The sequence below is a fragment of the Podarcis gaigeae genome, assembly GCF_964106915.1.
Source record: "Podarcis gaigeae genome assembly, chromosome: 13".
NCBI lineage: Eukaryota > Metazoa > Chordata > Lepidosauria > Squamata > Lacertidae > Podarcis > Podarcis gaigeae.
In genome coordinates this window covers 42,132,586-42,160,170 of record NC_139689.1, presented here as the reverse complement: position 1 = coordinate 42,160,170, position 27,585 = coordinate 42,132,586, and the positions used below count along the sequence as shown (strand labels likewise).

General features: G+C 45.7%; 1 protein-coding gene across 6 annotated transcripts in view; it reads left to right on the top strand.

Moving 5' to 3' along the window:
* Nucleotides 1-27,585, top strand: part of ADAM11 (ADAM metallopeptidase domain 11) — a gene marked incomplete at its 3' end in the record, with an annotated part of 77,995 nt that overhangs the window by 19,092 nt on the left and 31,318 nt on the right. For all 6 annotated transcript variants that reach the window (XR_014557439.1, XM_083709301.1, XM_083709300.1 and 3 more), the window contains 9 exons: nt 6,211-6,277; nt 11,954-12,039; nt 12,939-13,005; nt 15,127-15,193; nt 21,226-21,293; nt 22,458-22,532; nt 24,072-24,143; nt 24,496-24,662; nt 26,425-26,509. Coding sequence is in view for 5 of the 6 variants with exons in the window: in XM_083709301.1 (XP_083565427.1) it covers nt 6,211-6,277; nt 11,954-12,039; nt 12,939-13,005; nt 15,127-15,193; nt 21,226-21,293; nt 22,458-22,532; nt 24,072-24,143; nt 24,496-24,662; nt 26,425-26,509 (754 nt within the window). The remainder of the gene's footprint in view (nt 1-6,210; nt 6,278-11,953; nt 12,040-12,938; nt 13,006-15,126; nt 15,194-21,225; nt 21,294-22,457; nt 22,533-24,071; nt 24,144-24,495; nt 24,663-26,424; nt 26,510-27,585) is intronic.

Sequence of the window (27,585 nt, the reverse complement as noted above, 5' to 3'; positions counted from 1 at the left end):
CCTTGTATGTATGAGGGGGCGTGCGGCGGGTGACTGGTCCTGAGAGACCTGCATTGGCTCCCAGTACGTTTCTGAGCACAATTCAAAGTGTTGGTGCTGACCTTTAAAGCCCTAAATGGCTTTGGCCCTGTATACCTGAAGGAGCGTCTCCACCCCTGTTGGTCAGCCCGGACACTGAGGTCCAGCTCCGAGGGCCTTCTAGCGGTTCCCTCATTGCAAGAAAGTGAGGTGACAGGGAATCAGGCAGAGGGGCCTTCTTGGTTGTGGCTCTCACTTTGTGGAACACCCTTCCATCAGATGTCAAGTAAATAAGTAACTATACAACTTTTCGAAGACATCTGAACGAGGTCCTGTATAGTGAAGTTTAATGTACTGTTTTATTATGTTTTTGTATATGCTGGAAGCCACCCTGAGTGGCTGGGGCAAACTCAGTCAGATGGGTGTGAAATAATAATAATAATAATAATAATAATAATAATAATAATAATGGCTAGTCAGTTCTGTGGCCATGAATGTATTTGTTCCAGGCAGATGGTGAGAGGGCTTAAAACCAAAGTCAGTCGCTGAAATGTACAGCTTCACAATAAAGTAAGGGAGAGAGAAAGGTCTTCTACAGTTTTCTTTAAAAGCCCTGATCAAAACAGCTTTTTCATTAAAAAAAATGAAGTTCAGGACCTACAGATATAATTAACTGTTCTGCATCCTTGCCACACGCCACACTTGTGATCTGTGGACTAGATTTTGAGAACCCATGAAGAATTCACTGCTAGAAGATACTTATTTTATTCATGTAACAAAATGATGTACCACTTGATGGCAATAAAACCTCTGACCTCTTAAGATATGGTGGCCTTTAGATCAGAGATGGCTTTTTAAAAGGATCAGATTCACAATGGACAAGTCCATCAATTAGCCACACAGCAAAATTGTACTGTGCTTCCATGTCCACAGATGGTCCAGCAGCAGATGCAAGGGCAGTCTGCAGTAAAATTAGTTCTGTTCACCATGCTCTGCTTTGTGCGCTTCCAGAGGTGTCCACCACCATATGTGAAAACAGAATGTTGGATTAAGTTGACTTAGATCTGAGCATGCAAAGTAATTCTTGGACTATGGTGGTATCTGAGGCTTTGGACATGTGTCTCTTAGCATGTGAAAAATGCCTGTTTCTCCCCACTGTGTAACTACAGCTGAACCCCATGTACCTGAGAGTCACTTTACACCTCTGCTTAGAAATTAATCCTTTTACACATCAGTCGAACTTAGAGAGTGGAAGCTACAGAAGTGCAGTAGTTGCATCTGAACTTATTGTGGGAATAGACCTAAGACTTTAATTGATTCCTGTGGATGACGTGACTTTTCTTTCTTTCTTTTACATATAATTTTTATTAAATTTTCTATTTTACAATTTAAAATACTCATTTTACATCCTTAAGATATCAGTGATTTCCCTTCTTCTCTTTCCATGGTTCATTTTACATATCATAAATCCCTACATATTTGACAAAAACTATACTATTCAGTTTCTATTATTGCATCCATCAAAACTAGTTTACACTGTTGAATTTATCTTAATGCTGCCAGCATTTTCAGCTGTGCATAATTATTTCCCATATATTCAATAAACGTTTTCCAATCTTCCAGATGACTTGGGACAGAGGATGTGATTTCTGTCTATCTGGACATCTCGTTTTATGGTCTTAAAAGGTAAAGGTAAAGGTACCCCTGCCCGTACGGGCCAGTCTTGACAGACTCTGGGGTTGTGCGCCCATCTCACTCTATAGGCCAGGGGCCAGCGCTGTCCGGAGACACTTCCGGGTCACGTGGCCAGCGTGACATCGCTGCTCTGGCAAGCCAGAGCCGCACACGGAAACGCCGTTTACCTTCCCGCTGGTAAGCGGTCCCTATTTATCTACTTGCACCCGGAGGTGCTTTCGAACTGCTAGGTTGGCAGGCGCTGGGACCGAGCAGCGGGAGCGCACCCCGCCGCAGGGATTCGAACCGCCGACCTTTCGATCGGCAAGTCCTAGGTGCTGAGGCTTTAACCCACAGCGCCACCTGCGTCCCTATGGTCTTATGGCCCCTTAAAGACTAACAAATCTCTTTGGGCATAAAATGACCTGACCCACTTCATCGGATGTATGAAACAGCTGACATGTATATGGATGGATGGATGGATGGATGGGGACAAGACTAGGGTTTCCCAAACTTGAGTGTCCAGCTGTTTTTGGACTACAACTCCCATCATTCCTAGCAAACAAGACCAGCAGTCAGGGATTATGGCAACTGTAGTACAAAAACAACAGGAGACCCAAGTTTGGGAAACCCTGGACTAGAGAAAAAAAGTTAATAGTGGAGTCAAATAGCTATGAAATGCAATAGGAGCTGTGTGTGACAGAAAGCTTCAGTGTATACAAGATAAGTGTATACATTGCCTCTTCTCAACAACAGTAATTGGTGACAGCGCAACCATCCAAGCTTTGCTATGTTAATGAACACCTGTAGTGGGACAGAAAACCATTGTCTCAATTCAAGCTTTTGGGTTTTTTTTTAACTGGGCCTGGGACAAACAATGTACTAGCTCTGATTGTACAGAATGCCAAGCCTGTCTTTGCACTGGAAGTCTCATGAGCGGGGCTGCCACTTCTCGACGTGTGAGGTGGTGTGCAAGGCCGTAAGGGAACGCTTGTGTGTGCGCTTGTGTTCTTAGCGCATGACTGCCACCGAGTGTGACAGGATAGGAGCCGCAGTGAAAGTGTATCTGTGTGCTGATTGTGTATTCCTCACGACGTGCCAAGGTATGTGTGGCAATATGTGTGCGGAGTGCAGTCGTCCTACTGTTTGTGTATGCATGAGGGAGTTTGTAATGGGAGGCTTGCTGCATGAGAGGGAAAGTTACTGCACATTTACACCAGCACTATCCTATTCCTTTTGGGGGGGCTGTTTTGGAGTAAACTGGGTGTGGGTTGCATCCCTCGGCTGGTTATGCCATGGAGAAAATGGAAATGGAGGGACAAAAATGTTCTGTGCAACTCTCTTTCCATGTTGGAGAATCCTGATGGTAGCTGAAGCACAAAGAAGGTATTGTTACAGGCCACCCCAGTCTCTGCCGAGTGATAGCAAGAAATCCCTGGGACCTTGGCACTTAACCAGGGTTTGTGTTCCTTTGGAAAGAGATGCAGCGGAGACTAGTATCTTTAAGAAATATGGTTTATTTTACACACATTTACACCTGAAGGCTTCCATGGAGTGGGCGCAGAACCAGTGTGGTGTAGTGGTTAAGAGCAGTAGACTCGTAATCTGGTGAACCAGGTTCGCATCTCTGCTCCTCCACATGCAGCTGCTGGGTGACCTTGGGCCAGTCACACTTCTCTGAAGTCTCTCAGCCCCACTCACCTCACAGAGTGATTGTTGTGGGGGAGGAAGGGAAAGGAGAATGTGAGCCGCTTTGAGACTCCTGAAGGGGAGTGATAAAGCGGGATATCAAATCCAAACACCAAGAGTGTTCCTCTCCCTTTGCCTCCTCTCCCTTTGCCCCTCTGTCTGGCAAAAAAACAAGCTCTGATTAAACCCCAGCACCCAAGAATCTAGAGGGGGAAGCCTGGCACCCAGGGATCTGGAAGATCCCTGCTCTCCCACTAACCCATGACACTATGTAAGGGCGGCAGAACAGTACCTGATTTCTGAAGCAAAATCTAAACTGCCAGGAAGTTGTATCTTCTGGCCTAGCTTGTTCCTAATTGTATTTTTGCAGGTATTCCTGGAAGTTGTGTTTGTGATTATGGGTGTAGATATGGGTGGTGGAATATAAATCATGTTGGTGCATGTATTTATGAATGCAAAATGCAAATGTGACCGAAAAAATTAAGGTGAGATTGTGCACCTGAGAGCTCGCCCATGTATTTTGTGACACTAGACATGTGTCTCTGTGTATATTATGAGTTTGTCTTAATTTATAGAGCATAGTTTTGTTTGTTTATTAAATTTGTATGCTGCCTTTCATCCGGAGACCTCAGGGCAGTCCACAGCTGAAAAATACAAAATAAAAGCAAATAATACAGGATAAGAACAAGAACAAAACAAAGCCCCACTGTGTAACAGTGCTGGGACTGTGTTTACTACTGTATGATCTGCGCAGTGCTGTGAAGAAGTTTATCTTTCTTTCCACAGTACTGTAGTCACCACATATGTATGAGTATATATATTTGTGGGAAGTTTCTTTCACCCTCTTTGGTGAGACAGCAGTGTCTGAATGCTGCGATTAGGTGAGTGCCCTTGAATATTTAATAGGGCATCTGGATTTCTGCCTCTCCCCTGCCATCCTGCAAGTAAATTAAGCTCAAGGCACCAGGTTACCCGTAAGACGAGGTGGCCGATGAGTCTTGGGCTGTAACCAGAGATGGTGTGATTAACCGCATGTGTCAGGTAATTGAGTTTCGCCCCTTGCCAATGCGTGCTTTCATCCAGGAGCCCAGATGCCCTGAGAATGACAGAGCCTGGTCCCAGAACCTTTTTCTTAGCGCTGGGATTTGCCTTGACGCTGTAGAACTGGCGGGAAGCATATTCTGGCCTCTGCAATTGGCCAGGACAATAGGGGCTGCTGGGGTTGTGCATGTCAGTGTCTGTTTTGATTTGCATTCTTGCAATCTGTTGTAAGCAGCCCAGAATATCATTTAAGTGGAAGGTGGGACTAGGTATAAAGATGAACCTCTTTACCCTGGCCTTTGATGGTTAAGATCTGTGTCGTTTTTGTGGGACCACCTCTGTGATTGATGTACATCCTTTGTCTTGTTTTAAACCGTTTTATTGGGTTTTAATGTTACGTAAGTATATGGTTGTTACCTGCCCTGGGCCTTTATGGTGAAGTGCAGGTAAGAAATCTCTTCAATAAAATAAATAAACTAGAAATAATAATTATTTTGTAATAATAGAAGGATTTTGTTACTGCCCAAACCAGACATGCCATAGAGGAAATATCAATTACCAGTAGCTGCATTAATTCAAATCCTTTTTCTTCCGAGGAATCTCCTGGCCTAGGCCTTCCAGGGGAAGTCTGCATATTCAAAGGGCTAGGCTGGCAGAAGCCAAGAGGAGCCAGCTGCTGATGCATCGGAATGAATGGGGTGTCAGGGCTCTTGACACCCAAGTAAGGGATAATGGAAACTCATTCATGTTGGTTTGGGAGCAGTCGGGCTCATCCCAGAGCCCCGTCCAGGCCATTGAGCTTCCTTATGATGGGCATGTGCACAGAAAACTTGCCAGGTAGGGATGAGATGCTAGCAGCCACCCTGAGCAAAAAAGGTGAGGCTTTGCCCACGGGTGGGAAAAAATATTGTGCCCGGGAAAGGGAAAATGGGAGTCAACAGACACTCAAGGAATAGTTTCAGAGAAAAAGCTTTATTTCCACCATCCATGAACTGGTAGAAGGAGCAAGTGTGATAGTTCACAAACAAGCACCAGTTCACAGTCATTTGCACAGAGTATATATTCCCCTTCCAGTTCCCTCCCCTTTCTCCTCCCTCAGAAGTCCTGCCTTGAGTTCCCCTGAGCATGAACAGAAAGCTCCTGTCTTTGGGAAGGGGGGGGGTGAGAAGACAAGGGGGTCGAGGAGTCTTGCGGTTCAGCATGTCCAAGATGTTGCAACTAGAATGAGAGTTCTCAGGCCTGCTCTGACAGAGTCTATTCATTAGCTTTTTGAAGCCTTCTCGTGCTGATAAAAGTAACGGTTTGCTATGCATCTTGTGAGAAAACAGAGGAAAACTTTAGCTGTGGATTTTTAGAAGACAAAAGGAATTTTGGACAGTTTTGAGGCCTGGGGTGATTATTTGACTTTGGGCCTAGGTGGGGTCACCTGTCCTCACCTTCTTCAGTACAATGGTCACAGTGAGAAACACCCAAGGAAAATGGCCTAGGATTTGGTGTGCCATCTCTACCAGAAAGTCTAGCTAGGTTTATTCATTCCATGTGATTTGGTAAGAAAGGAGTGGGGGAAATAGGAGGGTGGGTGTGTGATCCCATATATCACAGAAATATAGAATTGGAAGGGAATCTGTGCATTATCTAGTGTTCCAACCCTCTGCAATGCAGGAATATGCAGCTACCCCATACAGGAATCGAACCTGCGACCATGGCATTATCAGCACCATGCTCTAACCAACTGAGCTGTATCTGTAATGCTCTTCATGCATCTCCCCTTGTCCCTTTTCTCATCAGCCACCTGCTGTCTTCACATTACGTGGAACGCCATTTCGGGGAAGATGGAAACGGCAGCCATACCACGGTAAGGGGACACAAGCTAAAGAGGCTTTGTTTGTGTTTATGTAGATGCAGTTTTTCAACCTAAGTCGCTTGTTTGAGTGACAAGCAACTAATAAGTTTAATAAATGAATGAATATTTGCTCCTCCTTCCCTGAGCGTAAATGAAGTGCTTTTTCATTGTCGCTGATCACAAAGCACCTCAGGATCTAAGACCAGGCAGCTAGGCTTCTGCATTAGAGGATGGGGCTTCTGGGAAAGTCTGAGCCCCCAGTGTTTTTTTTATTTTAAATTAACCTGGCCAGTCTCTTGCACAGGAATCACAACTCTGCACAGTTTGCAGTTGTCCTAGGGTGGGTCCCTCTCTCCGTCTCTTCCGCCACCCGCTTCCTCCCTCAGACATGGAAGAGCTGCCGGGAGGGATGTGGAGGGGAGGGGAGGAGAAAGGGATGTGGAGGGATGTGGAGGGGAGGGGAGGAGAAAGGCCTCTCGGTTCTTTGCAGTGAGGTGGATTGCAGGCGCTGAATGAATGGGAGCTCCAGAAATAGCCCTGCTCGCACAAGCCAGGGATTGGTGCAAACGAGAGCTTCACAAGTAGAGCATCAATAATGCTAAGTGTTTGCTAAGTGGTTGGTCATGCACACTCACAAGCAGTGGGCAGCCAGATCCTTTGAGCCCCCCCCCTTCCATTTTACTCCCCTCTCCCTCTTTGCATTGAGCTCTGGCTTCCCCCACCCCCTGCTGAGCTAACCTGAACCACACTGCCTTCTATAAATAGACCTGGGGGGGGGGAGTGGGAGGGGGCTCACTTGCTTGCCTATCAGACTGCAGCAGCAGCCTTGAGCACCAGCCTGTGCAGGGGCACACGTGAACTGGTGCATAGCAAGACTCAGGGAAGGGAGGAGAGCGATCGAGGAAACAAGACGGCAGGCCTCTTCCCCAACGTAGTCCGCTGTGGTGTGTCTGTGAGCTAGTTCATGACCATGGATCCCCTATTGTGTGTACGCAAAACGTGCGAAGGTGCCCATTGCCCGGCAACTGGCAGCAGGGCTGGGCCAAGGCCTTTGGGCACCTGAGGCGAACCACAAAGGGTGCCCTGCCTGCCTGCCTGCCAGGGAAGAAGGGGTGAGTGAAGATCTACATCAGGAACGGCGGCGGGGGGGGGGGGGGGCAGAATAAAGATCTGCGTCAGGAACGAGGAGGGAGGGAAGATATACCATATTTTTCGCTCTATAAGACACACCAGACCCACAAGACACACCTAGTTTTTGGAGGAAGAAAGCAAGAAAAAAAATACAGTGGTGCCCCGCAAGACGAACGCCTCGCAAGACGGAAAACCCGCTAGACGAAAGGGTTTTCTGTTTTGGAGGCGCTTCGCAAAACGAATTTCCCTATGGGGTTGCTTCGCAAGACGAAAAAATCTTGCGAGTCCCCGCGGGTTCCCCCCCGCTTTTCCCCCCTTTTCCTAAGCCGCTAAGCCGCTTAACAGCTGATCGCTAGAAGCCGCTAGACCGCTGTAGCGCTAATCCGCTAAGCTGTCAATGGGCTTGCTTCGCAAGACGAAAAAACCGCTAGACGAAGAGAATCGCGGAACGGATTCTTTTCGTCTTGCAAGGTACCATTGTATTCTGGATCTCAGAAGCCAGAACAGCAAGAGGGATCGCTGCGCAGTGAAAGCAGCGACCCCTCTTGCTGTTCTGGCTTCTGGGATAGCTGCGCAGCCTGCATTCGCTCCATAAGACGCACACACACATTTCCCCTTACTTTTTAGGAGGGAAAAAGTGAGTCGTATAGAGCAAAAAATTCGGTACATTGGGAACAAGGTGGGGAATCGTATCAACCGTATCTGTTGGCTGAAGTGGGAATCAAAGTCTGTAGCAGTGGGGAAAAGGACCTGCTCTGAATCACACCATTTCCTCCATAGAGATGGGAGAAGACCAGGAGTGCCTCCTGTTCACAGAGAACCACCAAGGAGTGCGCTGTAGCTGTTGCTGCCACTGCAGCAGCAGGAGCAGGCAGCAATGCAGTCCTTGGAGGTTAGCTCTTTTGCCCCTGTGGATCCTGCCCCCCGAAGCAGTCACCTCACCTTGCCTCATGGGTGGGCTGGCCGTGACTGCTGGCAGTGTCCCACATTCCATTGTTCTTAATTGCTGCCTGTATCTGTTTGATAACATTGCTCACTACCTTGCCTTTATTTTTGACTTCTCCTTTGAACCTCACGTTCCTTTTATCACCAAGTCACACTGATTCTCCTTGCAGAGCATGGCGTAAACCTACCCTTGCCCTCGTTCCCATCCATTCTAGCCCTGGTTTGCATGCTCCTCTGGTTACTTCTCACGTGGACGTCTGCAACTGTCTCTCTTTGGGCATATCCACACTTCACTTTCCTCCACACTTTCCAGGCACTGTCCATGATTTAAAGCTCAATGTCCAAGTGCTGTTTTGTTTTGGAGCTTTCCCCATGAAAACCTGCTCTTCACTGCTGAATCTTCAGCTTTAAAGAGCCAGGTTTTTTGCTGGGAAAGCTCCAGGGTGGGGAAAAGGAGCACAGAGCTTTGAAGTGCGGACCTGTGCCACAAAAGGAAAGTGCAAAGGGCAAGTGTGGATAAGTATACATCTTTTTCATTGCCTTCTAGTCTCAACTATCCAGAACTCAGGTGCCCAAATGGCTCAATTTCTCCTGTTGTTCAGTCTGCAACACCACCAGCTTCCCATTATGGGACAATAATATTAATGATGACGATGATAATGATAATATTTATGCCCAGCCAGATGGGCAGGGCATAAATATCACCATCATCATCATCATCAATATTCAACACTAGCTCCTTGTCTTGCCCTTTAAAGTGCCCATTGTCCTTCCTGGGTCCTATCTTTCGGCCCAACATGTCCCTGGCCACTGCCTCTGCATCCTGAAGAACATTTACTCTCTTAAACTTAGGCAGTGTAGACACCACCATCTTGAAACGCAGCTAGGTGGTTCTTTTTCTCAGTTTGGATGGAAGCTGATTTGCGGGGGGAGATGCATCAAATCTCATTACTGTATTTCATAAGAAAGCACACGATAGCTCTGGATGTGTGTACATCACTTCCCAAACCAACAGTGGGAGAGCCCTGAGTATAAATGGGATGGTGGACCCAGCCAAGTATTTCTTGCCTCCCTTTATGGCTGAAGCTCTCTTCCCAGACTACCTATGTGGTACCGCCTGTCTCAACTAGGGCCAGGGCCTTTTCAGTACTGGCCCCGACTTGGTGGAACGCTCTGTCACAAGAAACTAGGGCCCTGCAGGACTTGACATCTTTCCACAGGGTCTGCAAGAGAGAGCTGTTCCGCCTGGTCTTTGGTTTGGACTCAGTCTGACCCTTATGTTTCCCTCCCCTTCTGGTTTTGATCTATGGGCTACTATTAAAATGAGGCTGCATTTTAAATTGTATTTTTAACCTGTATTTTAAATTGGTTCCCCTCCCCATTATGTTTTTATTGTAACTTTACTGGTGTTAGCCACCCTAAGCCCGGCTCTGGCTGGGGAGGGCGGGGTATAAATAAAAATTTATTATTATATTAGTATTATTTCTCTTGCACCCTTTCAAATCCAGCCTCCGAGCCTCTGATAACTCCCTTATCTATTAGGCCCCTATCTGTGTGCAAACTGCATTTGTACATAGCCACCCCAGTTGCTCTTGCCTCCCCCCATTTGCTGTTTCCTTGTCATTTCATGGAATCATAGAATTTTTGTTGTTGTGTGTTTTTGTAATGTTTTTCTTTTTTCTTTTTTATGTGATAAACATGAAAATCAATAAAAAAAATTGGGGGAAAAACCATTTATTCTACTAGCCAAAGGCCATGACAAAACCATACAAACACTATCAAAGAGAGAAATAGCTATAACAAATCTATATATCCATATATAAAAACAGAACCTCTGCCTAAACCATCAGAATCATAAAATGCAGGCACACACGTAAATTGGGGGTCTCCACACATCATACAGTATTTTTCTTTTTAGACCTCTGAGTCTCCCTTGCAATTTTATCCAGATTTTTCTTCTTAATCTTTCTTACCGCCAGCACAAAGAGGGCCACATTATGAGTCACTGGGGCATTAGCATCACTGAGCACCTTGCCTTGTTGCATTTCATTGCTTTAAGCAATTTTCCCGCTGCCTGGCTCATTTCTTCTGCTATTGGAGGAAACTACAGGAAAAAACTGCTTAGAACAGGCAAGGCAAAATGAGGAAGGGGGTTGCTTCCATATATCCACATACTCCTTGTTTGTAAAACATAGGATTCCCCCACTCACCCTTTGTATGTGAATGGGACAGGGACTGCTGCCTCATCCCATCTAGTTATTGCATGTTCCTCAGGACAGGGACCATCTTGCCTATGCTACTCCTTGAACTTTTATTTCTTTATTTCAAACATGTTTACCCAGCTCTTAGCCAAAAAGGCTCTCAGAGCAGCTTACAGAGCCGTAAAGAACAAGACAGTCCCTACCCTCTTTGTGTCATCAAAACGACATGACACAAAAGGAAAATATAAGGAGGGAAGAGGAAGAAAGCAAACCGGTCACCAATTCTTAAAATTCAGTAATTCTCTTAAATAATGATCAGCTGGAATTCAAATGGGGCCAATGGAAGCCTGATGGAGCTGATCTTTCAGCCAAGTCTGATGGGATGACTAGATAACTGGTGAGGGAAAGTGCCATGTATGTTGATGGTGCCGTAAAAAGTAAAAATAAGCTTGCAGTTCTTTGTAGCAAAAGCTGCATCGTTCCAAAGTGTCAGGGGAGGTGTTAGGGAATTGGTATGAGGGGAAGCCCATTTAAACCTGGTACAACAGCTTAACTGCAAAATTCCTAAGCATGCTGACTCAGAAATAAGTCTCACTATGCTCATAGGTAAAAGCACGTATGGAACTGCAGTCTAAAAAGACAAAGCAAGCATTAAACCTGGATATGTGTTCTCATATATATCATTCCAAGAAGAAGAAAAAGAACTAGTAAGGATTATTTCACAAAAACCACTCTTCTCTGTTTTCCTTCTCAGGCACCTACATACGGTAATTAGCTGGTTTTATTGTTCCGTCTCATATCCTGTTTTAAATACTTGCGAAGAGTTTGGTGGAATTTTGTTCCTCTGGGCTCACTGTTTTTAACAATTAGGTTAGAGACAAAACTTCACCACAGTTCAAAAAACTCACAGAGCTCAGCCCTGAAACCTGCCTTGGATGCCACAGAGAAGCCCTGGAATGTGTGAATAAAAAACTGCAATGCTTCTGAGTGTGTGCAGAGTGCCTTTTACACACTACCAAGTTACTGCAAGGCACACCTGTGCGTTTTGGGTCAGGGAACAAGAATGCATCTCCTAAGCAGGTTTGAGCCATACCACCTGCCCTTTTGGAAACTAGAATTGTTGTCTATATTCTCTATTGCTAAGGGAGGGCCTCTTTGAAAGGAGGTATGGGGTATGGTAGACTTCATCCATGTGCACAAGAGGAACTGCCAAGCCAAACCATTCTGCTGCTGCAGCAAATATATTCCTCTTGTCTCTGGATTGACAAGCATGGGCCATATGGTACCGCTTGAGGACTGGGTTTGACCCAGAAGCACCCAGTTACTGATTCTGGCTCTATGTTAAGAGGCAAATTAATCTGATTTACATAAGCTTGAGAAAGAGATCCTTTCCTTTTATGGTCTGTTTCAGGGAGCCGGAGAGCACTGTTACTATCAAGGCGGTGTCCGTGGGGAAGCAAACTCTTTTGCGGCTCTGTCCACCTGCCACGGCCTCCAGTAAGTAGCAAGCTCTGAAGGAGGGAAGCGAACCAGTGAAGGGGGAATCCATTTCTGTCAAACACGGCCGGTCCTGTCATTGGGTAGAATGAAGCAGCCTCCTCCAGGAGCTGTGTTCGGATGCCATGAAGGGAAAGGGATGCAAAATGTTCCATTTAAGATTGTAATTTTTACTCTTGGAGAGTGATGCTAGTGGGATTCTCTGCTACATGTGCCAAAATAACTTGGTCAGCCTCGATCTGAAAGAGGGCAAGTTTGCTGTTCCACCTCACACAGCTACACGTATTGAACTGGCCCTCCCAATAAGCCAAAGCACCTCTAGCACTATGGTCTAAACCACTGAGCCTCTTGGGCTTGCTGATCAGAAGGTCGGTGGTTCGAATCCCCGCAACGGGGTGAGAGCTCCCATTGCTCTGTCCAACCTAGCAGTTCGAAAGCACTCTGGTGCAAGTAGATAAATAGGTACCGCTGTGGCAGGAAGGTAAACGGCGTTTCCGTGTGCTCTGGTTTCCATCACGGTGTGCTGTTGTGCCTGAAGCAGTTTAGTCATGCTGGCCAAATGACCTGGAAAACTGTCTGTGGACAAACGCCGGCTCCCTCTGCCTGAAAGCGAGATGAGTGCCGCAACCCCATAGTTACCTTTGACTGGCCTTAACCGTCCAGGGGTCCTTTATCTTTTACCTTTTTACTGTCAAGTTAGAGCTCGCCTTAGGACCTGAGAATATTATTTTCCCGGCAGTCCCCAAGGGTGTGTAATGTATGTGCCTCCGGACATAAAATCCTCCTGCCTCCAAACTGGTGTGATGGGCTTCACTAGGTGCTAGCAGTGAGTACTCTCCTGTGTAATTGCTACGACTGACTGACTAACCTCTCTGTGTTTCTTTGCGCCCCTCCTTCAGCGGCGTTTTCTCCGATGGAAAGGCCACGTACCTTTTGGAGCCTCACAATTCACCTGAGCACCAAGAGGTAAGTCTTGGACCAGGCTGTAATTCCATCACTGCCACAGAGATGCCTCACTTGGGTTTCATGCCCAGAGGTGAAAGGAAGGCTGAGTGAAACAGTGCATGGATTAGCTTGCATTTTATTTATCCTGACTGCCCACCCCTCCAACAACAACAACAAAAACCCCTTTAAGCTCTAGAAACCTGTTCTAGGAAGAAGCTCATAATAACAGAGTAAGACTCAGTGTGAGGTATATGGAACAGAATGTTAGCTTTACAGCGCTGAGATCTTGATTCAAATTTCCAATCATCTGTTGATCTCGCTGGCTGAACTTTGGTCAGTCATTCTCTTTCAACCTAGCCTACCTCTTGGGGTTGTTGTGAGGCTACAGTGGGACAACTCTACGTATGTTTCTGCCTCAAACAGCATTGAAGGAAGGGTGAAATACAAACATAATAGATGTGTTTTATTTTTTGCTTGGTTGGCGTGGCAAAGCAGGACGCCAGTTTAAAAACCATGAGGGGTGGATTCTTCCTATGGCCAGTGTTTGAAAGCAGTTCTTTTGATTCCTCTGTTTTTCTTCATGTGCATGTATATTGTTCAGTTTATCTTTGACATGCATGTGAATTAGGCTGTATATTTCAAAGCATGGATTTCTCTCTCCCTCCGAGGCAAATTCATACGGTAGATTTATTTGCTGAACAGATAATTGAAAAGCCCCCAGCATTTGGCAGAGGCATGCATGATAAAAAATATCCGCTGTAAGCTTAAAAAAATCTGTACCCACCTAAAACCTGTCTCCAAAGAAATCAATACTTCTATAGCGTTACATCTTGATGGTATATCTTTAGGGGTGGGTGCCCAGGCATCTTCTAAACATGATTTTTTCCCCCTGCATTGGGCCTAGTCCCAAACATTTCTTTGCACAAGGAATCTAAAGGAGTTTCCCAGGGTGCCTCCTTTCACTCTTGTTGCCATGGCAACAAACGGATGGAGATTCCAATTGCGTCTTTGCATCCCCTCCTTGGAGAGTCCTCAGCCTCCACACACTCACCCCTCAGCCACTACAGCATGTGGTACATCAGTGGCACAATATGCCCTTCGACCTCAGTGTGCCCTTTTTGAGGGATTGTTTGGGTGGGCAGAGAAGCTGGGTGGAGCAGAGGTAGGGGCAGAGAAGCCGATAGAATACAGGCGGTTTGTTAGCAAAATCTTGGAATAAAAAAAGCACAGTAATGGTAATATAATACAAACTTGAACTAGGACTCTCTGCCAGGGTCTGGAAATTGATTTTCGGCCCCAGGGCATTTGGGAGTGTGAATCAATAATAAAGGGCATCTGAGCATAAACGGGTTGTTCTTCACTACTGAATAACTACAAAATCCCTGTGAAGATTGACTCAGCAAGATTTGGGTCATCTGCACAGGGCTTTTGCAGTTATTCGGTCAGGAGGAACAGCTCAGGCTCAGAAGCCCTTTCTCCTTCTCACCGATTCTCAAACTACAAAGCTGTACACCCTGGTATAATCAGTTCCAGACCCTGGCAATGAGCCCAGTTCAAAGAAATAAGGAAGCAAAAAATTAACTAAAGGGTTCAAATTATCACCACTGTAAGATTTGGGGAGGGTCAATGGAACCGGGCTTTCTTGACAGAAGGTGCAACCTAAGAAAAGCTTGAGCCCAGAAATACCTCATACTGTTAAGTTGTGTGTGAACATATCAGACGACACAGCGATTCTTCAAACAGCTCTTGTTTATTCACAGGCCGGGACAGAACTGAACTGAAGGGTTCAGTCAGCCTGCTTATATAGAGCTCCAGTACAATGTAACTGTAACAATTTTCTATCCAATCACTGAACGTCACTTTCGATCCCTTATTTGCATAACTATCTACAGTATCCCCCTGCTGGCCCAGGGTGAGAACTTCAGTACATAACACATACAGTTTTCATGCAGAAGTTTGTTGGTCCAACAATATTCACATATACAATCAGTCCAGGAATTGGTGTAGTGCTGTACAACTTGAGGCCAGCTCTCTTGGCTAGTGAAAGAGTGAGAATTCTTGACACCATTTCTGTAACCCCCTGTTCAAAGGATAGATGCCTGGGTATTAGCAAATGTTATCTTTTGTTGTTGCCTACTGCAGGGTCCACTCCCTCATCTGATCTACAAGACACCTGTACCTCGCACTGCTCAGGGCTGCACGGAACCAGGTAAACTTGACTATCCTCCGAAAGGACTTTGTGTACTTTTGTTCTTTAGGGGCTGGAGCAAATTTCCAAGCTTTGCATGTGAATAATCTTCCAGTCTCCCACGTATTCCCAAGAGGAAGTACATTAACATTACAGTTGTACCTTGGATCTCAAACACCCTGGCTCTCAAACAAATCGGCTCCCGAACGATCGAAACCTGGAAGTCAGTATTCTGGTTTTTGAACGATTTTCAGAAGCCGAACGTCCAGTGCAGCTTCCGTGTCTTCCAATTGGCTGCAGGACTTTTCTGCAGCCAACCAGAAGCCGCGCCTTGGTTTTCGAATGGCTCCGGGAGTTGAACGAAATCCCGGAACATATTCTGTTCGAGAACCAAGGTATGACTGTATAAAATGTTTACAATATGGGACATGCACTCAATGTTTCATATTTTGAAATATGGCATGCTTTTTCTTTTAGGTATTCCTATGTTTAGATTATTATTATTATAAGAAGAAAATATTTCTCAGATTTCAAATCTGTGGAAATCCTAATTTCTGGATTATTTTGAATGTTTTAATTCACATCTATTTCTTTTATACTATTGGTCCCAGTGCTTATTTTAGGTTGGGGTCCTAATGTGTTCATTTCCAAAAAAAATAAAAAAATTATTCAGGTAGTTATAATGGTCTTAATAAATTATAAAACTGATGTTGCTAATTGGCTGGATCTGTTTTCTATTGCTGCAAGAAAAAAGGCACCTCTGAGCATGTACAGAGTACCCTCTTACTTCTGAGCAGAGATGCTATTTCAGACTCTATCCATGTGCAGGGTGGTGGGAGGAGAAATTTGTCATTGTCCATTTTAAGAACATCCGTGATTATTATTTCCCATTAATAAGTAAAGCTGTGTAGTAGCAGCAGCACATGTAGAAATATTGTTTTCAATTGTAATATATTCTTGACATATAAGCCTCCTGGTTTTGTAACTGGACCAGGTATGTGTGATTTTAACACACTGGTACAATAGTTTCCTTGCTTTCAAGCCACATTTTGCACCTGTTTCCTAAGAAGCAGGAATTCACTCCCGCAGTCTCTTCAGCCATAAAGTACTTCATCTTAATAAGTGCAGACAAAAAAGGTGAACAGGAGTCATTTGCTCCACAGTGAGTAAGCAGTGCGGATAGTACAGAAGAGAAGTACTTTTACTGCTGGAATAAACAACGGTCCTTTCTATTACTATCCTTTTTCCTGGTTTGGAATGTACTTTCGGTAATTCTTAAGATATAATTGCAGGATCTATAACACACCCTGTAATTTTGGGGCATGTCTAGAATACAGCTTTAAACTACTATTGCCTTTGAGAACTATAGTTCTCTTCAGGGGGCTGAGAGTCCATGCATTACTAGCAAATGCTTATCAGCACCTCACCATACTTGGAAACTGCTGGGCCTGAGAGGCTGAAGATACATACGCCCTCACGGGTATTCTGGTACCATAGACACCTGGCAAAGCTATCAGGTGCCAAACCTATAATGCCAGACTGCAAATGATGCTGCAGGAAATGTCCAGCACCATCAGAGACACTGGCCTTGGCACCCAGCCCTGCCCACCTGGGTCTTGCAGCCTTGCATGGTAGCCCAGTCATGCTGTGCGGGAGGCGTCCAAGCCATACGATGGGATCATCTCTGCTTCCTGGAAAATGGGGAGGCACGTCCCTCTGTGTCAATTGTCAGCCACAGTCAGCCACCACTTTTGTCCTGGGATCTGCAGATTGAAGGCAACGGACCAGGCATTGCCCTGTGCATATGCATCGCTGGGGTTTGTTGGCATGGCTGTGGTGTGTGTACAGGATCGTGTGGGTGGCAATTGCAGTTGCCATGTGCTTGGGATGCTGGTGTGAGCACGTGCTTTTGTTTACAGAGTCATGCTTGGCTGCGCTTGCTGTGCACATGTGTCGGCGGATTGCCTGGTGGGCAGAGTGTTGGGAGTGGTTGTTGGCAGCAACACTATGGGCACCATAGGCTTGTGTTGTAGCCTTCACTGGGCTCAGGTGCTTTCTGCTGGCAAAGTTTGGATGCAGCTGGTTTTGCGCCGTCAGATTTTGCCCACAGAAAGGCAGAATTCCTATCATTTGGATGGCTCTGTAAGGGTAAAGGACACCTGACAGTTAAGTCCAGTCGTAGATAACACTGGGGTTGCGGCGCTGATCTCACTTTACAGGCCGAGGGAGCCGGGGTTTGTCGGCAGACAGCTTTTCCGGGTCATGTGGCCAGCAGGACTAAGCCACTTCTGACACAACAGAACACTGAAATTAGAGCAGCGCATGGAAATGCCATTTACCTTCCAGCCACAGTGGTACCTATTTATCTACTTGCACTTTTGGGGGGGGGGCGTGCTTTTGAACTGCTAGGTTGGCAGGAGCTGGGACAGACCAACGGGAGCTCACCCCATCGCAGGGATTCGAACCACCGACCTTCTGGTCGGCAAGCCCAAGAGGCTCAGTGGTTTAGACCACAGCACCACCTGTGTCGCTTCTGTAAGGGTATTCCAGGGAATTCCCTATCCCCTCCAGAGATCAACAGGATGCAGTGTTGTCATTTTATAGGTGAAAAGCCAAAAACAGAGTGTTGGTGCGATCTCTGGCTTCCAAGCGCAACGAGTTCAGTTCTCTTTTTTGTCACTGAACAGAATTCAGTGTTCTGAAATAGGCCTGATCCTGTGAGTTAATTTATAAGTCTGCCAATTGAAGGACTGGATGTACTGGATGCACCAAAAGCTACTGCAACTTTATGCACTGCCTGTAAAAAGTTCATTAATGGAGTTGTAAAAATTAGAATAAAAAATGAAGCTAAGTTTATTGGAAGCCTAAGTTACATGTAATGAAATGGTTAGAATTGTGAAGCTCTACAACCCCTCCTCCCGCCCCTATTATAGTGCCAGTCAGTCTGCCAAGGGCAGAAGGTCTGTCTCGCCAGCCCTCACCTCTCATAATTTCAATTCTTGGGGGAAAAACATGGCCTGGCGTGAGCAGCTGCAGCAATCCAGATGGTGGTTCAATAGCCTATAGATGCTCTTACCCTCCGAGTAGTAGGTCAGCCAATCTGCAGCGTGCTTGAGAGTGCAATCTGGAGCCTAAAAACTGCTTCAGGCTCCGAACTTGCAGTGTGCTCTTGAACAGTTGGTAAAGAGACAGCTCCACTTAAAACAATTTCCAGAGGGAAAACTGTGTTTAGTCGCTTGCAACAGACACACCAGGGAGTCTTCTTGCGCCTTAAAAACCAACCAATTCATTATGGCATAAACTTGGGGAGGCAGGAGTCCACTTCAACAGATGCCTGAGGTGTCAGCTTCCAGAGGCTTCTTTCTCAGACTGCTCTTTCCTTGAGCAGCTTATGCCAGGATTCTTTAAAGGCAGGTATCAGAAGAATAGTTCTGTACTTGCAATAATCCCATACTGTATGTCCAACGGTATTTGTACTCTTAGAATGCCCTGTCTATATTATTTTGCCTGCCCATCTGCCACTTCTAGTTCTTGCAAATCTAACGGTCAGAGTCGTCAATAAAGAGTGATTCAAGCTTAGGCCCTCCTGGCAGACTCCTCTCTGGAAAACTCAGCCACATTGCAAAGATTCCAAAATCAGATTTCTAAAACAAAGGTTTTTGCCGACTCTTAACCAGTCACCTTTCCTCCTTCTTAGCTCAACTACCATGCTTCTTTTGTATTTACTCCCAGTATGCCATGGGAGCCCTTGTAAGGCTGGATTGCATGATAGCATGGCTTCTGGGTGGCAACTGATCAGATGGTTTCTTCCTTCTAAGGCATGTCCCAGAACTCTTCCGGGGAAGCCATGCCAGTTAAAGTGGTGTCAAAGGGTTGATTCACTTGCTACTTGTGTGTAAGGTGTGTGAAAAGTATGGAGTGGGGTCATAGGTTTAGCCTAACCCGTGACACTGTGTTGTCACCTTTCAAGAACTACCTGTTGCATGGAGTCATCTGCAAACAGAGCCTAACATGTGCACTCCTGCCTGTGTTGTAGGGGCTCTGTGCTGTTGGGACTGCTGCACATATGACTATCCTCACTGCATGGAAGCACAACCATTGAGCACATCAGGCTTTCTTTATAAATAGCAGCATGGAGCACATGCTGGTTGAAAGATGTAATTTTGAAGACGGGGTTAAAAGCACACTTACGTCTGATTCTAGGGGTAGAGAACTTCCAAGGCTTGGGGTGGGGTGGGGGGCTAGCCAGGATTTTTGCCTCGGGTTGTAGCCTTATGAGGCTTTGCCCTTGGGTGGGAAAAATATTGCGCCCGGGAAAGGGAAGTGGGAGTCAACAGACACTCAAGGAATAGTTTTGGAGAAAAGTCAAGATCTACCCACACTGGAAGAATGGCAGATGCAGCTGATGGACTATATGCAACTGGCGGAGATGACTGGCAGAATTCGAGACCTGGGAGAAGAAAGGATTGAAGAAGATTGGAAGAAATTTAAGATTTATTTACAAAAATATTGTAATTTGATTGAATGTTAAGAAGGATGCTTGATCATAAATAATTGGCCACCACTAAATTAGACTGGAATTTGATGATAAGTGAGATTAAGGAAAAGACAAACCCTTTGGGAGAACTATTAGATTATATTTAAATGAGTGGATATAAGATTGTAAACAAGATGATAATTTGCTTGAAAAAACTTTTCAACAATGTAAGTGGGAGCAGGAGACGTGAGGAAGTCTAAACAAGTTATGAAATTTTGTTATGATATAAGCAATGTTGTTTATCACTTATGTTTTTCTTTCACAAAAAACCTTAATAAATATTTATATATAAAAAAAAAAAGTTTTGGAGAAAAGGCTTTTATTTCTACCATCCATGAACTGGTAGAAGGAGCAAGTGTGATAGTTCACAAAAAGCACGCACTGGTTCACAGTCATTTGCACAGAGTTCCCTCCCCCTTTCTCCTCCCTCAGGAGTCCTGCCCATGAGTTCCTCTGAGCATGAACAGAAAGCTGTCTTGGGACTATTGGGACTCTTGGCACCCTTACCAGGAAAGGGGAATGAGAGTGGTTCAGCCTATTACTTTTCTCTTGCTCTAGTGGCACAGTACCCGGAAGGAAAAGTTGCAATCTGGTTAACAAGGCCAACTAGCCTGAGAAATGAAGAAAGCATTGTTCTATTCAGCTACCTTTTTTACAGCAGAGCGAAATGTTTCTGATGCTTAGCTAATGCCTTTTGTCTTAGAGGAAATGCAGTTTTAATGCTTGAGGCGAGGCCTGGCTGGGGGGGGGGGTATTCATGAACAGTTTTAGTGTTTTTGGGGTGATCCTAACTGTTCCCCTACATTGTGAAGCCTTCAGAGAGGCACCATTGAGGCTCCCGCCTGTGTGTACGCAAATGTGTGTGTGTGTGTCGGGGGGTACCAAACTGGGTCTTTTTGCTAGATGAAATAAAGCCTAGTTTTGCCCCTGCCTTTGAGCTACCCCCACAGGCCACAAACTCATTGTGCTTTTGCCTGGCTGGAATGTATCACTGAACTGTGATAATGCCACTTGCTTGCTCAGGAGGAGGTGTAGATACCATTGACCATTAGTATGTGGCTCTTGGAAGATTACCCAGGGGCAAAACTAGGCTTTAATTTACCCGATTGAAAGACCCAGTTTGGCACCTTCCCCATGTGCATTTGGGTACACACACACACACACACACACACAGAGAGAGAGAGAGAGAGAGAGAGAGAGAGAGAGAGAGAGAGGGAGGGAGGGGCTGGGAGCCTCAATGGCACCCCACAAGGTAATGTGATATTTGGGCTGGAAAAGTTTCCTCACCCCTTCCCTGCACACCAATAACTCATGAATGAGTCCTAGAGTCCTGGGTCTAATATTATGCTTTTGATTCGGGGGGGGGGGGGGGGACGGACGACAACTTCCAGGCAGGCTTGAGGCCTAGCAGCCTGCTTCTTAGGAATTAAGCAGCTGTTTCCTTTCTCTCTCTCCAGTCATGCCCCTTTCCTCCCCCTCAAAATCTGATGTGTACCCGCTCTTGCCCCCTACCCAGGGTGTTTATTTGCTGAACTGAACTACTACATTCCATCTGGGCTCCCTAAATTGCGACGCCGGCGGCAGGTAGGTTTACTTCTCAGCCAGCCAACTCTGCGGAAGTGCAGGAGGTTCGGGATCAAGGGAATCCATGCACCTTAGAGCTGTGGGCCAATGGGAGGTCTCATGCTTTGCACGCAGAAGGTCCTGGGTTCAGTTCCTGACATTTCCAAGGAGGGCTGGGGAAAAGCCCTGCCTGAAATTCTGGAAATTTGCTGCCACTCAGGGTAGGCAGTGTCAGATTAGACCAACCACTAATCTGATTCAGGGAGACACTTCCTGTGTTCTTTCTACACAATTTATTGGGGGGGGGATGGAATCTCTGTGTTGGTTTGTCCTCAGTGGCACACAGTCCTCTCTACTGTCACCACTACCAATGATAGCCTTGTGTTGCAACACTATCATACTTTCCCCAGCTTTATTACGGATCTGGGAAAATGCTGTTTCTCCTACCTTGGAAACTGTGTTCCTTTAGGATGGCCATTAACCGCTGTCAAAAAAGAGTGAGTGTCACTTTGGCATAGCTGCCATTGAAAAGCAAGCTGTGGAAAGTATTATGCAAAAGCTAAGATGCAGTTGGGACCTACTTTGAGTGATCTAGCAAAATATTATGATGGCATTTCAAAATATACTATGGAGAGTGTTTCGTTTGCACAGTGCATTCAGATCTCCTATTATGAGTGTCCTCAATACATAATTTTTGAGAGAAGGGGTGAGTGGGCATGGGAGGAAGGGTTGGGTTGCATATAAAATCTATGTCTGTTGGTGGGGGGAGCAAGGCAGTTCTAAGAGGCCCAAGTAGTACCTACTTGACCTTTCATTCTTTTCTCCACCCTACCACAGGGCCTCTAAGACAGAGTTGTTCCGCCTGGCCTTTGGCTTGGAATCAGCCTGATCCCCTCCTCCTCTTTCCTTTTCCTTCTGTGATGGAACCCCTAATTGGGGACTTCCCTGGCTTTTTTCTGGCCCACATAGGACCAGTCTGGATAGTTGGCCTTGGTGAAGATTTGACGTTTTCTCCCCCCAAAGTTTTTGATCTGGGCTTCCACTGAAATGTGGCTGCATTTTAAGTTGTATTTTAATCCTGTTTTTAAGTTATGTTTTAATCAATTGTTTTTATACCTGATGTTAGCCGCCCTGAGCCCGGTCTTGGGCAGGGTATAAATAAAATTTATTATTATTATAACCTAGGTTCACCGAAGTCACCGGACCGTCCACAGCGAGACCAAATTCATTGAACTCATCGTAGTTAATGACCACCAGCTGGTGAGTGCTACCAAGAGGTGGGTCCAGGCCTGGGAAAAGAAATTGAGATGGGTGTACTGTGTTGTGATTGCAGACCTCTTAGAATGGGTCATAGGGAAGGCAGCCCTAGAACACAGAAAGAAAAATAAGCCATCTCACCATAGGTACACCTGCCAACGCTGCTTCTTTGAGCAAGTGGAGAAACAGTGCTTAAGCAGATCTCCTTTCCAGTCCCACTCTGTAACCTGATTACCCATCCCTTTTTTCAAAAGGCATGGTCAGTTTGTCCTTTGTTGAGGTCTTTCTCCTCTACAAAGGCACTTACAATTCATTCCTGCAGGATCAGTGTTGAGCACCATATAACCCAGTGACTTTGCAAGCTAATGAAAATGAGTCAACAGCTAGAGCAAATCAGAGCTTCACACAAGACCTTAATTCAACAAGAGGTTGCACCTGGTTTTTCATCTGTGGTGCAAAGCTGGGTTTGCCACTGGTGTTCCAGACGGACATACTAGCAAGTGAGCTTTTTGTCAGCCTGGACAGCTGCCATCACTGTCAGGAGGGCACCGCCCCTCTGCACCAGCCATTTCTGCTTTTTGTTCACTCTCTTTTTCCAGAGAATCCAGATTACATCATCGCCAGTCCATTGCATTCCAGTGTTTTCAATATTGTCCTCCCACCTTTTTCAGGCCTGATTTGTATATTAAATGGAATTACACTGCCAGCCTGTCTAGTGTGAATTGACAAATTTTCCAGTGCTATTGTGCCTTTAATTAGCAGCTTCCTTGTGACAGCTTCTGTGCCTGCTACTGCATCCAGTTCAGTGCAGCAGTAACATCACAGATGAATAGCCTCTTGATCAGTCATTTCCTGTTCCTTCTTGGGGAGTGGTAAACTACTGATTGCCTTAGTGGTGGAAGAGGAAAACAGTTATTTAAAAGCATCCTACCCCACCCAGATCAGGAACTGACTGATTAAAGGCATTAAGATTAAAGGCATTGGTAACACTGTGAGTGTGCTGAACAGGAAGAGCAGAGGCTGCAATTTATTGGCTAAAGTATTGGAACTGGGACCTGCTCAGCTATAAATATTTGCATGAAAATGGTCAGGTTCAATCCCTGGTATCTCTAGATGGATCTAGGGGAGACTCCTGTCTGAAACCCTTCATAGCCACTGCAAGTCAGTGAACTGAACTAGAAGATCCAAAAGTCTGTGTAAGGCCTTGTGCTTCAGAGCACTTCTGGTGATCAGGACTCATTTCTGATTAAACACCAGGATTTGGCCACTAGGGCAATCATTGCCAAATAATTCAGTGGTTGATTGCAGAAGAGCAATGATTCAGCAGTACTCAAAGGCCCTAGTGTGGAAGTAATCTAGGCCATTGCTTGGGGCTTCTTTTATGCATTGAAGGAAACTGATATCCCCACCCCCAGAAAGCAAGCGTTGAGTAGAAGGAGAAGCCACACATCCTCACCTGACCACCGATGGCTGCTCCAGGTTCAGGGACTTCTAGCATGGGGTGACGTCCCTTCAAACCCTTTTTCCTATGTTCTGTTTCAGTTTGAGCAGCTGCGTCGCTCCGTACTCCTTACCAGCAACTTTGCGAAGTCTGTGGTGAACCTTGCTGATGTGGTGAGTACAAGGGTACATTACAACTCTGTCCAAAAAGGACCCATAACGGTCACTTCCCACTCCCCAAAAGATGAGAATTATCAAGGCAGGAGATACTCTGCCCCATGGGAAAGGATTCTATAGGGTCCTGCCAAGCACAGGAGCTACTCGTCATGCCATGATGTCCCAAAAGAAAATGAGGATACGAAGTACCAAGGAGGGAATGTGCTTTGCTTTAGATTTGATTTGGCATTGGGGTTGCTTGTCTGTATAGCCCACAAAGGCTTCTTTATGTCTGGGGAGGATGCCACAGGTATATGATGGCTGTGCCCCATTTCCCTTGAACCTCTGATTTTCTATTTCTGGTGCCCAGATCTATAAGGAGCAGTTGAACACAAGAATTGTGTTGGTTGCCATGGAGACATGGGCATCAGGGGACAAGATCCAGGTAGACGAAGATTCCCTGGAGACACTGAGCGAATTCATGAAGTACCGCCAAGATGCTCTTTCTGAGAACAGTGATGCTGTACATCTCTTCTCGTGAGTTTTGAATAGGAACCTGACTACCTTGAAAGAGGGTTGCCAACTTTTCACTTGTTCTAGCTACTGTAGCTCTGCTTTTGATGCTAGGCTGATGGTAGGCTGAAGGTTATTCATTTGTTCAAAGAACCCACGTGGGCACGAAACCTTGAACATCCCTGTCCCATCCTCCCATAACAGAAAAGTCCAAGGGGGAATCTTTAGGTATTAGGATGAATGTGCTTAGAATTCTCTCCAACTCCAATATTCACCCAAATGCACTCACCAAAGAAGGTTGGGGTGGAAGTGTTGTGGATGGTACTGCTTTGCATGTCTCCTCCACAATTTATACCCATATGTGTTCTTTCAATACATGAATAAGTCTATTCACAAGTAACAATGCTGATCTTCATGTAATGAAAAAGTTCACTTGCTGATTTCTGACCATTACGCTTTTATTATAGGCACAAGTTCAGGTCAGACTGGTCTGTGGCATCTTTAAGTGGCAAACCTTCTGGTAGCCTGGCAAATGGACTTTGCTGGTACTCTCCAGTGTTGTAGCCACTTCCACCTGCAAGTCACGCTGCGAGTTATATTTCTTTGTAGAGATTACCCAGATATCATTATTTGAGCTTTCTTGGCAGGTGAAGCAAAATGATACCTAGCAAGAAGTGGGATGCTAGAGCTCATAAGCTCTGTAATTTAATTAGGATACATTTTGCAAGAGGTTGCCTATGAAATCAAACTAGAGTGGAGCTTTTCCCCCTAGCGTGATAGGCAAAAGAACAGCTCTTAAATGAGTTTAAATTAGAATATATTGACAGACCATAACGAAACAAAACAGGGACAAACCTTCATTTCAGTCTTTGCAATCTAAAGTATGCCAGTGCAAATGGCACCTCCTTTTTAATGTGCATCTTGATAAAAAGCATGGGCTACTTTGGGTTCAGACTTTGGATTCTGGGTGCTAAATGTGCTTTGGGGTGGGAACTTTTGATTCAAGGGGAAGATCAAGGGTGATGGTGGAGGTGTTCATACCTTGACCAGTATGGCTCTCCCCATCTCTTCCTATATCCAGAGACCACGAGCCAACATATGTGATTGCCTCTTTTCCACTACAGCCCTGAATCCATATCATCATCATCATTTTTAATTTGTATACCGCCTTTCTATCTTACAATACTCAAGGTGGTTTACAAGCTGAAGAAACAAAAAATGTACATTTTATAACAATCTAATGCAATACAAAAATGTGATAATAAAACATAACTTTAAAGTAGGCAACCTCCATCAAAAAAGTAACATTCAACAATCATTAGAATAGTATAAAATAATATCAACATATAAAAGTTAAACAGAAATCCACTCAACAGTTACAATAATATCTAAACTATAATCAATAAAACAACGGCAAGCCACAGTACATAAAACAACACAATGCACACTGAAAAGCAGAGGGCAGAGCAAGGCAGGTGGAAAGAGGCCTTGCCTGATGGAGTCTCTCCCCTCACAGTTCTTTTCCAGGCAACTGTTCTAGCTTGTAGTATGGGGATGAGGACTCTGTGGCCTCTCCAGATCTCCATGGATTCTAGCTCCCCCCAGCCTCTGCTAGCATGGCCAATGGTCAGAGATTATGGGAGCTGTAGTCCAACAAGATATGGAGTGCCACAGGGCAGCCAGCCCTGTCGCAGTAAGTGAATAAGAGGGAAGCACAGACGTACTGGTCAAGGCTACCCTTTCCCTCTCCTGTACAGTGAACCCTCCTCTTCTCTTCTTCCTCCAGCGGACACACTTTCAGAAGCAGCCGCAGTGGTACGGCATACGTCGGAGGGATTTGCTCAGTCACTCGAGGTGGAGGTGTCAACGAGGTGAGCGGGGCAGATACTGGACCTGGAATTTATGGGATGTTGAAAGTGGGGAACTAAAGCTGCATACTCCTCCAGCTCTGCTACTGTCAGCTGTCCAATATATCTCCTAAAAAAACCTCCAATTCTCTCCTGCTACCTCTGGAACTCCTTGAGCACCTCTATGATGCTACCTCTCTCTCGCTTTCAAAGCTTCTGTTTCTGGGAAGCCTTAGCCACAGAGATGAGGAAGCAGGGGCTCTCTAGATGCTGTTGGGGCACCTAGTCCCAGTCAGCATGGCCTGTGGTCAGGGCTGGTGGGAGTTAGGAGTCCAGCAGCACCCAGAGGGTCACAGGTTCCCCATTCCCATTCCCCCACTCAGATAAAGACTAGATTTTTGTACTTGGACTTGTTCACATTTATCTCTCATTTCTTTTTTTGACCTCCCATCTACATTTACATTGGGGGATCCTTGAGAAAGGGGAGTGTCTTGTTTGCTTACATTAGTCTGTAAAGCACCATAGACTGTTATGAGACTACATAAATAATTAGCATAGTAAAGATCACAAGCAGGTGCGGACTATGCCCTGCCCTACCATTGGGTAGAGTGAAACAGCCAATTCTGGGTGTAATGAAATGGCAGGAAATTGCTAACTTGTTTAATTTAATTTATTTTTGCTGCCAGGGAAGGAGGAGAGGTGTTTGTGGGATTCGCTGCCTTGAGTATCAGAATAAGCACCTTGGCTGGCCTTGGGTACTGTGCACCTTGGCTTGGTGGAAGTGGGCTGCTCAGCCTCTAGCTCAGTGTTTCTCACCCTGCGGGTCCCCAGATGCTGTTGGACTACAACTCCCATCATTCCTAGCCAGCATGACCAGTGGTGAGGGATGATAGGAGTTGTAGTCCAACAACATCTGGGGACCCACAGGTTGAGAACCACTGTTATTGGACTGGCTCTGGTGCTGATCTACCCAGAGTTGAATGTCCAAGGGAGGCCAGTGACTTGGGCCACTTGATCTTTAAACTGGCCACAATAGGGGCAGAGATAAACCTGCTCAAAGCAGTGCTCCACAAGATGAGCCTTGGCTTCCTAACATGATG